Source organism: Canis aureus, chromosome 3 (assembly GCF_053574225.1).
Source record: "Canis aureus isolate CA01 chromosome 3, VMU_Caureus_v.1.0, whole genome shotgun sequence".
NCBI classification, from domain to species: Eukaryota; Metazoa; Chordata; class Mammalia; order Carnivora; family Canidae; genus Canis; species Canis aureus.
Window position 1 is genome coordinate 78,967,724 of NC_135613.1, and position 13,236 is coordinate 78,980,959.

At 37.2% G+C, this 13,236-nt stretch overlaps 1 protein-coding gene and 2 pseudogenes across 1 annotated transcript; all 3 read left to right on the forward strand.

Moving 5' to 3' along the window:
- Positions 1-120: 120 nt before the first annotated feature.
- On the forward strand, positions 121-532 carry LOC144305820 (interferon-induced transmembrane protein 1 pseudogene; annotated as a pseudogene).
- A 4,668-nt stretch (positions 533-5,200) lies between these two features.
- Positions 5,201-6,163, forward strand: LOC144305824 (olfactory receptor 8G3-like). The gene has a single exon (XM_077884931.1). The coding sequence runs from the start codon at positions 5,228-5,230 to the stop codon at positions 6,161-6,163; it is 936 nt and encodes a 311-aa protein (XP_077741057.1). The 5' UTR covers positions 5,201-5,227.
- A 4,219-nt stretch (positions 6,164-10,382) lies between these two features.
- LOC144311648 (U4 spliceosomal RNA) lies at positions 10,383-10,533 on the forward strand (annotated as a pseudogene).
- The last annotated feature ends 2,703 nt before the right edge of the window (positions 10,534-13,236 follow it).

Genomic DNA, 13,236 nt, shown 5'->3' on the forward strand with positions numbered 1-13,236 from the left:
TTTTAACAATAATTTAAAGCATTTAATAGTAAATTTGATTAAGAAAGTTTATTTTTATTATTGTCAAAATCATATAACATTCAATAAATATTTTGAAAAAATATTAACTCCTAGCCCTTCTTCCCTGGTACCTACACCGCGGCCCTCCAACTTATGAGATGCTCAAGGAGGAGCATGAGGTAGCAGTCCTTGAGGCGCTCCAGAGCTCGACTCCCGTGATGACCACTATGATCAACATCTATAGTGACAGGCCATGGCTGACCACATTTTCTGGTCCCTGTTCAACACAATCTTCCTGAACTGGTGCTGCCTGGGCTTCACGGCCTTTGCCTATTCTGTGAAGTCTAGGGGCAGGAAGCTGGTGGGTGACATGACTAAGACTCAGACTTATGTTTCCACTTCCAAGTGCCTGAACATCTGGGCCTTGGGCTTGGGCCTCCCTCTAACCATCACCTTCATCATTTTTTTGGCCACTAGCTCACTGATGATTTTCCAAACAATTTCCGAGATCATAAAACATGGAGGGTACTAGTAGCTGCCCATGGCCTGAGGCTGTCACTCCTGTCACAACATTTTATGTATGTGTCACCCTACCATTCGTGGCAATAAAGCACTTGTGTATGAGAAAAAAAAATTAATCTCTAGAGCACATATATTTCTATTGCTCCTCATCATTTCTCTTTTAGTTTTAAAAACATACGGTCATCATCTTTCCTTCTTACTCTTGTTGGGAATTCTTCAGGGGTTTGTGCAATATTTAGCAAATGTTTTCACTTAGGCCACAAGTTAAAACATTCTAAGCATCATTGTTTTCTAAGTACATTATGAAATCTAAATATAATTAACAGAGGTTAAGGAGGGACACCTGGGTGGCTCAGTGGTTAAGCATCTGCCTTCAGTTCAGGTCATGATCCCGTGGTCCTGGGATGGAGTCCCTCACTGGGCTCCCTACAGGGAGACTGCTTCTCCTTCTGCCTGTGTCTCTGCCTCTCTTACTGTGTCTCTCGTGAATAAATAAATAAAATCTTTAAAAAAAAAAAGAGGTCAAGGAAAATAAAATATTTCAGAATTTACCCGACCAGTTGTTTTCCCTGGTTTCTTACTTTACCCCTGTGGGAAACAACTTTAGAAAAATTCTTTAGGACAGCCCGGGTGGCTCAGCGGTTTAATGCTGCCTTCAGCCCCAGGGCCTGATCCTGGAGACCCGGAATTGAGTCCTACGTCGGGCTCCCTGCATAGAGCCTGCTTCTCCCTCTGCCTGTGTCCCTGCCTCTCTCTCTCTCTCTCTCTCTCTCTCTGTGTGTGTGTGTGTGTCTCATGAATAAATAAATAAAATATTTTTTTAAGGAATTCCTTAGGGTCTGTCTTAAAAATTTCCTGAAATTCTGCATTTTAAGATGGCTTGGCATGAAATTCACTGGCATCCTAACAACATCTCTAACATCCTCGGTTCTGATATGTAACCTAACAAGAACAATGAATTATACCTATGTTAATACTCTTAAGCACTTGAGAACCAGTAGAGAAAGGGAAATTCTAATAGTTTCTTTTCCCAAGAGTGGATACTTGTGGGATAAGATTCTGGTGGGAGGCCATTATCATTGTTTGTTCTTAATCAGACACTTAGTGTCTATACCCAGAGTATAAAATCCTGTCATCACATCAACCAACATTTGCAGGGGGACAGATGGCCTTGGGCATCAGCTTCATCAGAGATCAAGATCAGTAACTACAATCGCCAAAGGAGACTTTAAGCTATGAACATCTCAACACTAAGGAGTCCTGCAAGGTTGGTACTCAGAACTATCCACCAGCATCATCAGGTCATTTTTCCCTCTACAACAATGAAGATGAAAAGTACATGGCATTGAACTCTCTGGGAAGAAAGAGAGGTATGTCTGAATCTCAATCCTTGGCTTTTAAAATCTTAGTCTTTCACTCAAGCTCCTTTTACAGTGCACATAGGGGTGCATGTAGCTATTTATACATATACACCTGTCCTCATTCCATTATTCACACTCTAATGAGGACATGCCCCTTTATTATCTCCCTGTTCCCTGTAGTATAAAATTATGGCAAATACTTTTCTGTTTACTCTATTTCAACTCAGGCAATGTGAAGGCCTTGTTGACTTAGTCTCTGTTAACTTACCACTAACCTTCTTTCATAATTTTATTAAACGCATATAAATTGAGGATCCCTGAATGAAAAGCCAAGTAGTGTATTGAGTTTACAGTCTAGCAGAGAAGGGAAACCAGTAAATAATTCATCCTACTTAATACAAAGTTAAATAAGTGCTTATGTAAATGTAGGAAATGTATTCATGGGCACACACAAAAAAATGGTAATGTCAACTGGGGCTGTCATATTAAACTCCTTAACTAAATGATCCTAATTTGTATTATTGTGTATAGTTTTAGAAATTTATTATCATTATTATTTTGAAAACTTATCTACTTATTTTAGAGAGAGAGATAAAGAGAGGGAGAGAGAGAGGGCAAGCAGGGGGAGGGGCAGAAGGAGAGGGGAACAATCTCAAGCAGACTCCTCGCTGAGGACAGAGCCTGACTCAGATTTCAATCTCATGACCCTGAGATCATAGCTTGAGCCTAAATCAAGAGTCCAGTGCTTAGCCACTGAGCTACCCAGGTTGTCCTATTATTTTTTTATTTTTATTTTTATTTTTAATGTAGGCTCCATGCCCAGCGTGGAACCAAACATGGGGCTTAAACTCATGACCCTGCAATCAAGACCTGAGCTGAGATCAAGAGTCAGACACTTAACCGACCAAGTCACCTAGACACTTTGTTGTGTGTATTCACAGAAACAAGATATGCTGAGGAAAAAAATTTAAAACTCTGGTTTTCATTATGCGAATGACAATGTTGGGTGAATTAAAGATATAACAGAGAGATATTCAAAACATTACAATTAAAACGGTTAACATTTATTAAGTTCCAACCAAGAGCCAGGAACTGTGCTAGGCACCTTACGGGTATTATTTAATTTAATTTTCACATGAGAGAAAAATTAATATTTCCATTTTTCAGAGGAGTAAGGCAAGCATAGGACTGAATTGTTTGCATCCATGACCTTAAAATCAAGACCTATTAGAATGATACAGTCATGAAATATTGGAATTTAAAGAGATATTAAGGATAACTTAATACAACCACTCATCTAGAGCTTGCTTCCATAAACAATATCTGCTAAGTGGCCCTTTAGGCTGTGCTCTAACATTTCTGGCTATAAGATCAGGGTCTGTGTGACTGTTGTAAGCTTCTTTGATGTGAAACCAGATAGTTCTCCCTATAGTTTCAAGCAGGTCATTTTACCTCACTTTCTTAGAGACATAAAATGAACCCAACACCTTTTAGATACAGCAATATATTGAACATTTGACCATAACTGTCATGTGCCACATGAATTTTTTGTTTTCTGCTAATTAAAAATCCTCAGTTATTTCAACCATTCATCAAAAGACAAGATTTCTGGATAATTTTTCTGAAATTTTCTAGTTTTTCTAAATCACATATAGTATTGTACCTCAAATTCAAAACATTATTCCAACTATTACTTGAGTGTTAAGAAAATGAATTTTCATTTCTAGAATCTAGTTTTCTTTGCAATGTAAATAAAATATATATTAGTCTTTTTTTAAAAAAATCACACTGTTGACTGGTATTGAATTTAAACTAAAATTTCTAGTTATATTTTGCATGTGTTCTAATAATCCATATCTCTTCCATCTTAAAATTCTGTAAATTCTGTAAAGTACATGCAAAATACATGATAAGAAGATACCTAGTGTTTTTCTTCCAAAATCATTCTCATATTTTGAGAATAAGAGTAGTTTTCTGATCACCACCAGATGAAGTCCAACTAACAGAAACTATTCATAGTCTTCTGCTTCTCTGGTTACAGAGTTAGAATACATGATCTAAATTTCAGCCATTGTATCACTCCCCTGAGAGTATTTAAGTTATAAATGAAGGAAGACAATTTTCACTCTTGGAGAAGTTGTTGAGGTATTGGTATGTTATGTTCATACCTGCGAGGTAGTAGGCCTAGGTGAAGAAACCTAGGACAAGCAGATTAGCAGAATTCCAGGTGGAATGATATTGATAGTTGCTGAAAATTTCAGGTATTTTGAGCAAGAATTCTAGTAAGGAAAATGATTCAGACCTAATTAATAACTTTTCACAGACTTTTTAATTATAGAAACATGTTATTCTTTCTTATTTTCAATTGAATGGAAATTTAATCATTATGCCATTTGATAAACACGGCATTAATATATACATATAGGATATCCCATAGAATATAGGATTATTATATACATATGGGAAAGAGTCATTAGAAATAACAGTAGTTGGGGATCCCTGGGTGGCGCAGCGGTTTGGCGCCTGCCTTTGGCCCAGGGCGCAATACTGGAGACCCGGGATCGAATCCCACGTCGGGCTCCCGGTACATAGAGCCTGCCTCTCCCTCTGCCTGTGTCTCTGCCTCTCTCTCTCTCTCTCTCTCTCTCTCTCTGTGACTATCATAAATAAATAAAAATTAAAAAAAAGAAATAACAGTAGTTGAATCACCATATTGTACACCTGAAACTAATATTAATTACATTGTATGTTAACTAACTGGAATTTGAATAAAAACTTAAAGAGAAATAATAGGAATAACTTCCCTATTAACTGACTCAAAATATCTAAAACTTGCTATTTTCTATTAAGAATTAGAAATATCGGGATCCCTGGGTGGCGCAGCGGTTTGGCGCCTGCCTTTGGCCCAGGGCGCGATCCTGGAGACCGGGGATCGAATCCCACATCGGGCTCCCGGTGCATGGAGCCTGCTTCCCCCTCTGCCTGTGTCTCTGCGCCTCTCTCTCTCTCTGTGACTATCATAAATAAATAAAAATTAAAAAAAAATAAAATAAATAAAAATATAATTTATAAAAAAAGAATTAGAAATATCTTAGTTACAAGTTTCTTGGATTTTCCTCTGGTTAGCTGGAATTATTGGTTGTCCTAGAGTGATAGAAGAGATTCAAGAGATATCTTCATGAAGAATGGCCTTTGATGAGGAATAAAATAATGATCTTCATAAAATTATTCTCTCTCTGCCACACATACACACATACATATGTATGCACAAATACACACACATACATCCCACACGAGTACACTCATTTTCTGTTTTTTTAAGTTTAGAACCCTTTGAGAGAATAATGGACCCTGGAAATCATTCCATAGTGACTGAGTTCATCCTCGCTGGGCTAACAGAGAAACCAGAACTCCAACTGCCCCTTTTCTTCCTCTTCCTAGGAATCTATGTGGTCACAGTGGTGGGGAACCTGGGCATGATCATGCTGATAGGGCTCAGTGCTCACTTGCACACCCCCATGTACTACTTCCTCAGCAATTTGTCCTTCATTGATCTCTGCCATTCCACTGTCGTTACCCCCAAAATGCTGGTGAACTTTGTGACACAGAAGAACATCACTCCCTACTCTGAATGCATGACTCAGCTCTATTTCTTCCTGATTTTTGCCATTGCAGAGTGTCACATGTTGGCTGCAATGGCTTATGACCGCTATGCTGCCATCTGTAACCCTTTGCTTTACAATGTCATCATGTCTTCTCAGATCTGCTTCTGGATGACAGTGGGAGTTTATATTTTGGGCATCGTTGGATCTACAATCCACACGGGCTTTATGATGAGACTCCTTTTCTGCAAGAGCAATGTGGTTAATCATTATTTCTGTGATCTCTTCCCAGTCTTGGAATTATCCTGTTCCAGCACCTACATTAATGAATTACTGGTTCTAGTCTTGAGTGCATTTAACATTTTGACTCCTGCCTTAACTATCCTTGCCTCCTACATCTTCATCCTCTCCAGCATCCTCCACATCCGCTCCACTGAGGGCAGGTCCAAAGCCTTCAGCACCTGCAGTTCTCACATCTCAGCTGTTACTGTCTTTTTTGGATCTGCTGCATTCATGTACCTGCAGCCGTCATCTGTGAGCTCCATGGACCAAGGGAAAGTGTCCTCTGTGTTTTATACCATCATTGTGCCCATGTTGAACCCTTTGATCTATAGCCTGAGGAATAAGGATGTCAAATTTGCCCTGAAGAAAATTCTGGTTGGTAGAAAATGTTCATAAATAGAATTAATATCATGATGTCATAACAGAAACAGTTCTTTGACCTGCTAAGATATATAATGTGTTAAGTTTATTGTTCAAATGTTTGGAAGTTCAATGACATTTCCCCATATAACACAATCCTAAATTCTCCTTCAGTCCACTCCTTTGAACCTTATTACAGTGATTATGTGTAGAGTAATACTAAGAATAAAATCAAAGGCTCTTGAGTATGAAAGGAGTCTTAGTTTTATTTTTAACAATAATACAAACAACAATAAGAATAATGCTGATGGTGATGAAGATAATAATTGTAACATATGTTATTGAGATTTCATGAAATATCAAGTACTGTGCCCAGCACTTTAAGGGAACAACTTTATTTAATATTTACAGTATTCCCTCAGGGAAGGCTCTAGTATTATTTCCCTTTGAAAGACAAGGAAATAGAAGCTTATTTAGTTTGATTAAATGCCTGGTTCCAAACGTAATAAATCATCAGCCTACAAAATTGACTATGGGACCCATAATTTTATTCAAAGTGATCCTTTGGTTCCAGGTGACTGTGGCTAGGTCTAAGACATCCTTGAGAATTTCCTTCTACTCATATGTTATCCCCAGTTCCCTATGGGATTGATGCCTTTCTATAAATAATTTCAATGCTTTTATTTCATTTAATACAATAAAAATAATAAAAAATCTTTCTTTTTTTAAAAAACAAGCTTTTTTATTTTTTTTAAAGATTTTATTTATTTACCCATGTGAGACACACAGAAAGAGAGAGACAGAGACACAGGCAGAGGGAGAAACAGGCTCCATGCAGGGAGCCGGACATGGGACTAGATCCTGGGTCTCCAGGGTCACACCCTGGGCTGAAGGCGGTGCTAAACCACTGAGCTACCTGGGCTGCCCTAAAAAATCTTTCAAACCTGTACTGATCATGACCAAAAATTAGCAAACATGGAGACTCATTGCAGAGTCTAATTATAGGGACTCATTATAGAGTTTCAAGTATTACACTTGAGAACAACTTTTTATAAAAGCATCCCAAACATTATCTTATTTACCAGTGATGCTGCAGCTCTTTATGAAGTAACTGTAGGGTAGTCAAATATCCTGCTCAATTGTATCATTTTCATGTGGTTCATGTTCTTTTGCCCAATCATTTAGAGTTGCCATTTTACGTCAATTTTTTCTTTGAAACATCTCTTCTTTCCTTTCATATTTTGTCCTTCTGTTTTGGGACATATAACATCTTGTAACTATGGATTTACATAATATTCTAGACACTCAGTTGTCCTTTGTCTCTTTCCTATTCAGACCATCCACCGCATTATTGTTATGTCAATGTTCTTAGGATAGAATGCTGTGTTGATATAACAAGTTGCAGTGTTTACCTATATTTTTAAAATCTAGGACAGAAATATATATATCTTTAACACCCTTGTATTCCATTATCCATTCATTTAATGACATCAAACATTCATTTTCAAAATCCTCATATTTATTATTTGACTTAATTTTCATCAGTTCTATGATGCAAGGGAAAATGGCTACAATTGCAACTCTTAGGTCTGACTCCTAGTCCAGTGCTCTGTCCAGTAGACACAAATGGACTCATGAAGGGCAAACAAAAGGAGTCCTAGTGGGTAGACCCTTTATTTATTGGAGCTTAAGCTTCTATATAAAATACAGATTAAGTTTCATCAAGAAAGAAGGGAAAAGCCTCTGTAAACCCAGAAACTCATGTCATATTTTGGTAATATGGTAGAGATATAAAAAAAGAAAAGTAGACAAAAGACTGTTCATGAATCACCTCTGGATGTATGTAAGACTTCACTCCTTATTTTAGTGACAGAAACCGCTAAATGTTTTTTAAGCAAGGAAGGGAAACAGTTTTGCATGTTAGTAGTATCATACTTAAGTTGGTGTGGAGGATGGATGGAAAAATAATAAGGCTGAATTAAGGCAAGTCAGCGACCATTTGTTCTTTTTTTTTAAGAGATTTTATTTATGTATTTGAGAGAGAGTGAGTGAGCAAGTGAGCACATATAAGGCAGGGGAGGGGCAAAGGGAGAGGGAGAAACAGATTCGCTGAGCACAGAATTTGAACCAGGCTTGACAACGGGCTCAATTCCAGGACCCTGAAATCATGGCCTGAGCCAAAGTCAGATGTTTAACCAATTGAGCCACCCAGACACCCAACCATCTGATTGTTCTAAGCAAGAGGCTGCATGCAGTGACAGTGGAGCTAGAAAGGAAGGAGACTCTCAAGATATCTTTGAAAAGTGGATTGTTTAGACATCGCGGAACTGAGGTGAGCAAAGTACAGGAGATTATGAGGATGAACAAAAATTTCTAGTTTGGATTATTAAATAGAAGGAGAAAAAAAAAAGAAGGAAGAGGACAGAACTCTAGAGATGGAGCTCACTAACCCTAGGTAACAATTCATAGCAATAAAATTGGGACACATATGTCTTGGTAACATTCAAACTTTGTCTCCCCGTTTCTCTTTCTTATATATGTATTCTCTCTGGAATCAGTACATATACACTCACAGAATGGAAACTGTAGCTTCTATGAATCTCAATAATTTTCATTATTGTACAATCATTTATGGAAATGTCTGTTCCTGCCCTTCCCATTCTTGGCGTTAACCAAGTTCCAATTCTTTTCCCACTTCTTTTATTCAGCACACTGAGGAAACAGCCTACGTCTGTTCACCTGTAAAGTGGCTTTCCAGGCACATAGTATTTGCCCATAAATATCCCAAAATCCTACAGTCACTGCTATTCCAAAGCTAAAAGAAGCTTTGTGATGCATGGACATGTGGGAACTTGCTTGAATCTGAAAGAATTATGGTGGGAAGGATTTGAAATAGAGATCATCTAACACCTTGTTCCTAAGGCTGTCTATAGACCAGCTGCATTGGAATAGCCTGAGGATTTATTGAAAATGCATAATCTTAAACCATACACTAGATTCGCTAATTTAGAATCTGTATTTGAACAAGATTCTTGGGTTATTCCTGTACACATTAAAGTTTGAGAAGCTTTTAACAAATATTGATATTTGACCTCTTAGATTTAATTGATATGGAGTGCACCCTGGGTATTGAGATTAAAAATAAAAATCTTTTGATGTACTGAAATGTGCATCTAAAATTGAGAAACACTAATGTAACTCAATCTTAAGTTCCTTTAATGAGAATTGAATCTAATATATTTAGCCATATTTTAGAGTTTCCCCTCTCTTCTGAACATCAAATTTACCATGATTCAAACTGAGACATTTTCAAATATTCCTGTTTGTGAGGGAAAAAAAGTGTGGAAATATATAAGAAAGAAAAAGGAATATGAAACATAGATGCCTAATAATAAAATATTTTCTTTAAATAAACAATTTAGCATGTGGGATTATTAATAACGAGGACCTCAAAAAGGCATGTATTACATCAATATTCGGAATTCTTGTCCCTTAATCCTCAAAATTCAATTGTACATTCATTTGACTTTTGAATCAAGGAGGTATATTGCCTACTCATGCATAAAAAAAATATATTTTCTGCAAGGGAATAAATGGTTTAATTCATTATCTTAAAAGTTGTAACCCTATCCAGAATAAGATACCTTGTTAGAATGTGCCTGCATCTTCTAAATCCTGCTATTCACAGTATGGACTATAGACCAAAAGCCCTCACTAAGCATTTGTAAAAAAAAAAAAAAATGCAGAGTTTCTGCCCTTGTGTGACATTTTTGCTACTGAACAACTTCTCATCTTAACCTCAGTGTTCTATTGCCTGTACCATCAGGGCAGAAATGATTAAAATATTACATCATCTGCTTAAGAGGCAGATTGAGGAAGGAAAGTTGAAGTATACAGTGATCATAAGGCAAAACCTAAATTTTTAAAGAAAACTAACCCAATTGACCTATGTGTAAAAACATTCCTTTTTTTTTTTAAATTAAAAACATTCCTTACATTGTACAACCAATACTGTCTACAGTGTCAGCCAGCTTTCGTAAATAGCAAATAGATTACAAATCCTCCAGGAAAGTGATAGTATAAATAAAGGGCAGAAGAGGAAGAGACCAGTTTCTGGAATAACCACGTGGAGAATCATTTTATGTACTTCCATCTAAAAACATACTTACCACTTTGGAGACAAAAAATGTAAAAGAAACTTCCTTATGTATGGTAGGGACTCAATTTGCTTGACATATTAAAAAAACAGAAATTAAGCTTTGCACAGTGGCAGTATCATAGCCAATGAAGTTTATCCAAGGCATGATTATTGCTAATTAAAAAAAAGGAAATTATAGTGGACCTTTTGGTAATAGAAGTAACAGATTTCTGAGTATGGCAAAAAGTTTTAAAAATCCTACTACGGACATTTTTGTAGAAAAGTCTTATCCTTCAGAAGCCACTGACCATGTCCAACCTTCCCAACAGCTATGTAATTTAAAAGAACCTACAAATTAGTCCATTATAAAACAAAGCAGAGAGCTCATTTGGAAGCACTGTTAGTAAGATATTTCGTACATAGTAGTAGAGAGTTTTTTTTAAGTTTTTTGAGTTAAGGCCTTTGAAGAACCTAACTACACTGGGATATAAATGTTTTGTTTTGTTTTCCAGAATAATCTTTAAAATGCCGTATAATTTATGGCTTAAGAATACACTGACAGACAAAAATGCTAACAGGAAACAATCATTGTATACAATTTACCACTGTCTCAAGCATTCTGCTACCTTTATCTCCATAGCAGTAGATATCTGGAGTGTATTTTTGGAAATTGTGGGGACTTTTGGATAATACAGTGATGGGGGCCCACTACTGGATGTCAACTAATCCATGGGACAGTTCTGTCCAATAATGAACAAAGAAGAAAAAAAAAAGCAGAATCTCAATCCCGGGATCCCTGGGTGGCGCAGCGGTTTGGCGCCTGCCTTTGGCCCAGGGCGCGGTACTGGAGACCCGGGATCGAATCCCACGTCGGGCTCCCGGTGCATGGAGCCTGCTTCTCCCTCTGCCTGTGTCTCTGCCTCTCTCTCTCTCTCTGTGTGTGACTATCATAAATAAATTTAAAAAAATGAATCTCAATCCCACTCAGATCTGCTGGATCAGAATCTGCATTAAAAACAAGAACAACAACTCAGGTGATCCTATGAACAGATTTTTATCATAATTAATAAATTCAGAACTGATAAAGAATCCCTCTGGAAGGAAAAAATTAAAACAACTGGGAAATGCTAATGCAAGTGCTTCTTTTCTCAAAGGCTTCTTTCCTGAGACATGGAAATCCTCGAGAGTATTTGTCTCCACGTTATTTGGTGCCTGGCATGCCTGAATCTAGAACCAATCTTCAGAGCGCAGCAATCAGAACTTGACTTTTGAATCAAGTAAATATATTACCTACTTATGCATAAAATAGATTAAGCATATTTTCTGAAAGGAAATAAATGGTTTATTTTTTTAATGGTTTAATTCAATATTTTAAAATCTGTAGCCCTATCTAGCATTAGATACTTTGTCAGGATGTGCCTTGATCTTCTATCATATGGAGATGAGGTGTTTGCTATGCTGAAGCTGGAGACCTACAATTAGAGATGCTGGCCTGTGACACAAACCAGCTTTGAAGGTGGCTTTGAGACCAGAGGCTGTGCCTGCCCTCCCAGCACTAAAGATATGAGGAATGCTGCATCCCTAGGACTCCCAGCACCAGCATTAGAGCATCCTCTAAGAGCATGTTATAAATACAATTTGGCAATGAGGTTTCCAGAAAGAATAAAGGTGAGTGTGCTCATCTTACCCTTGTGATTCGAGACTACTGAAGTCTGGAAGTAATTACTTTGGAATTCAGGCCAATGTCCCTTCATACATTGATTGATTAATTGATTGATTTATAAAATGCTTTTTGCAATCCTCCTACACTGTGCCAAACATTGTGCTATTTACTTGGGATACAGACAAGGCTCAGTTTGATTTGCTCCATCTGATGTATAGCGTAATTCAGGTCTGAAAATGTGCTATTTAGAAATGACAGTTCTCTGAGCATTTCGTTGAAAGGTCCTATCAATTACAAAGAATTGGAAAGCTTCCATAATTATTTCAATTTTAATGAGATTTGAAAAGAGAAATAATATTTAACAGATAACAGAGAGACAAAGAGTTGGTGAAACCATTTCATGTGAAAAAATAGAAAATGAAAAGGTAGGCAGTTAAGAAAACATGACATATTCCAGGAACTGAAAGAAGCCAAGTGTTTTGTAGCAGAGGAAGATGATACTCAAGAACTAAGAGTGGAGAGGGGCAAAAGAGTGTGGATTTTTGTACTTTATTCTAAATTCAATTAAGAACATCTTTTCTCCAATGTCCCAGAATGCGGATCATCATCTGGCTTATGGTTGAGTATATTTTATCACTAACAATAAATAGCTCATTCCTTTTCTAATAAATGTTAGAATAGTTTTTTTCTTACATTGGCTAAAGGGAATATTTCTAAATGTTTTAAACATATATACAAAATAAAATCTCTTCCCATTTGCTTTTCTTAGGATATATAAAGATGCCTGCAAGTGATCCCATTACCTTAAAATATTTCCCAAACTCTTGATAGCTACTGTATGCCCTCCTCATAAAGGACGTCCATAACTAAGGCAGAACTACAGATAAAAGTGTAGCACAGTGCTTCCTAGCCTCATGCTACACAGAGAATATTTAATAGTGATGTGGCCTAATGGGGTAAGTGGATGAGACACTTTGTGGCTGTTGGTGACCAGCTAAGAGGCTCTGTAAGTCTTAGCTATCCCCACTAACCCAAGGGCTAAAACCTATACCTCAGGACCATTGTGATCATTTCAGGACAATCCAATTCTATGGAACTTGAGCTGCACAGGGGGAGCTCTGTTATAGATCTTATGTGGATTATTCATTCATTATCAGAGTCTAGCAGTTTTATAAGTGAAATCAAAATCTCCCATTTCCTTTTTAAAAAAAGAACTTTATTTATTTGAGAGAGAGAGAAAGAGAGAATGAGCATGAGCAGGGTGGGCAAGGGTAAGAGGGAGAGGGAAAAGCAGACTCTCCACTGAGC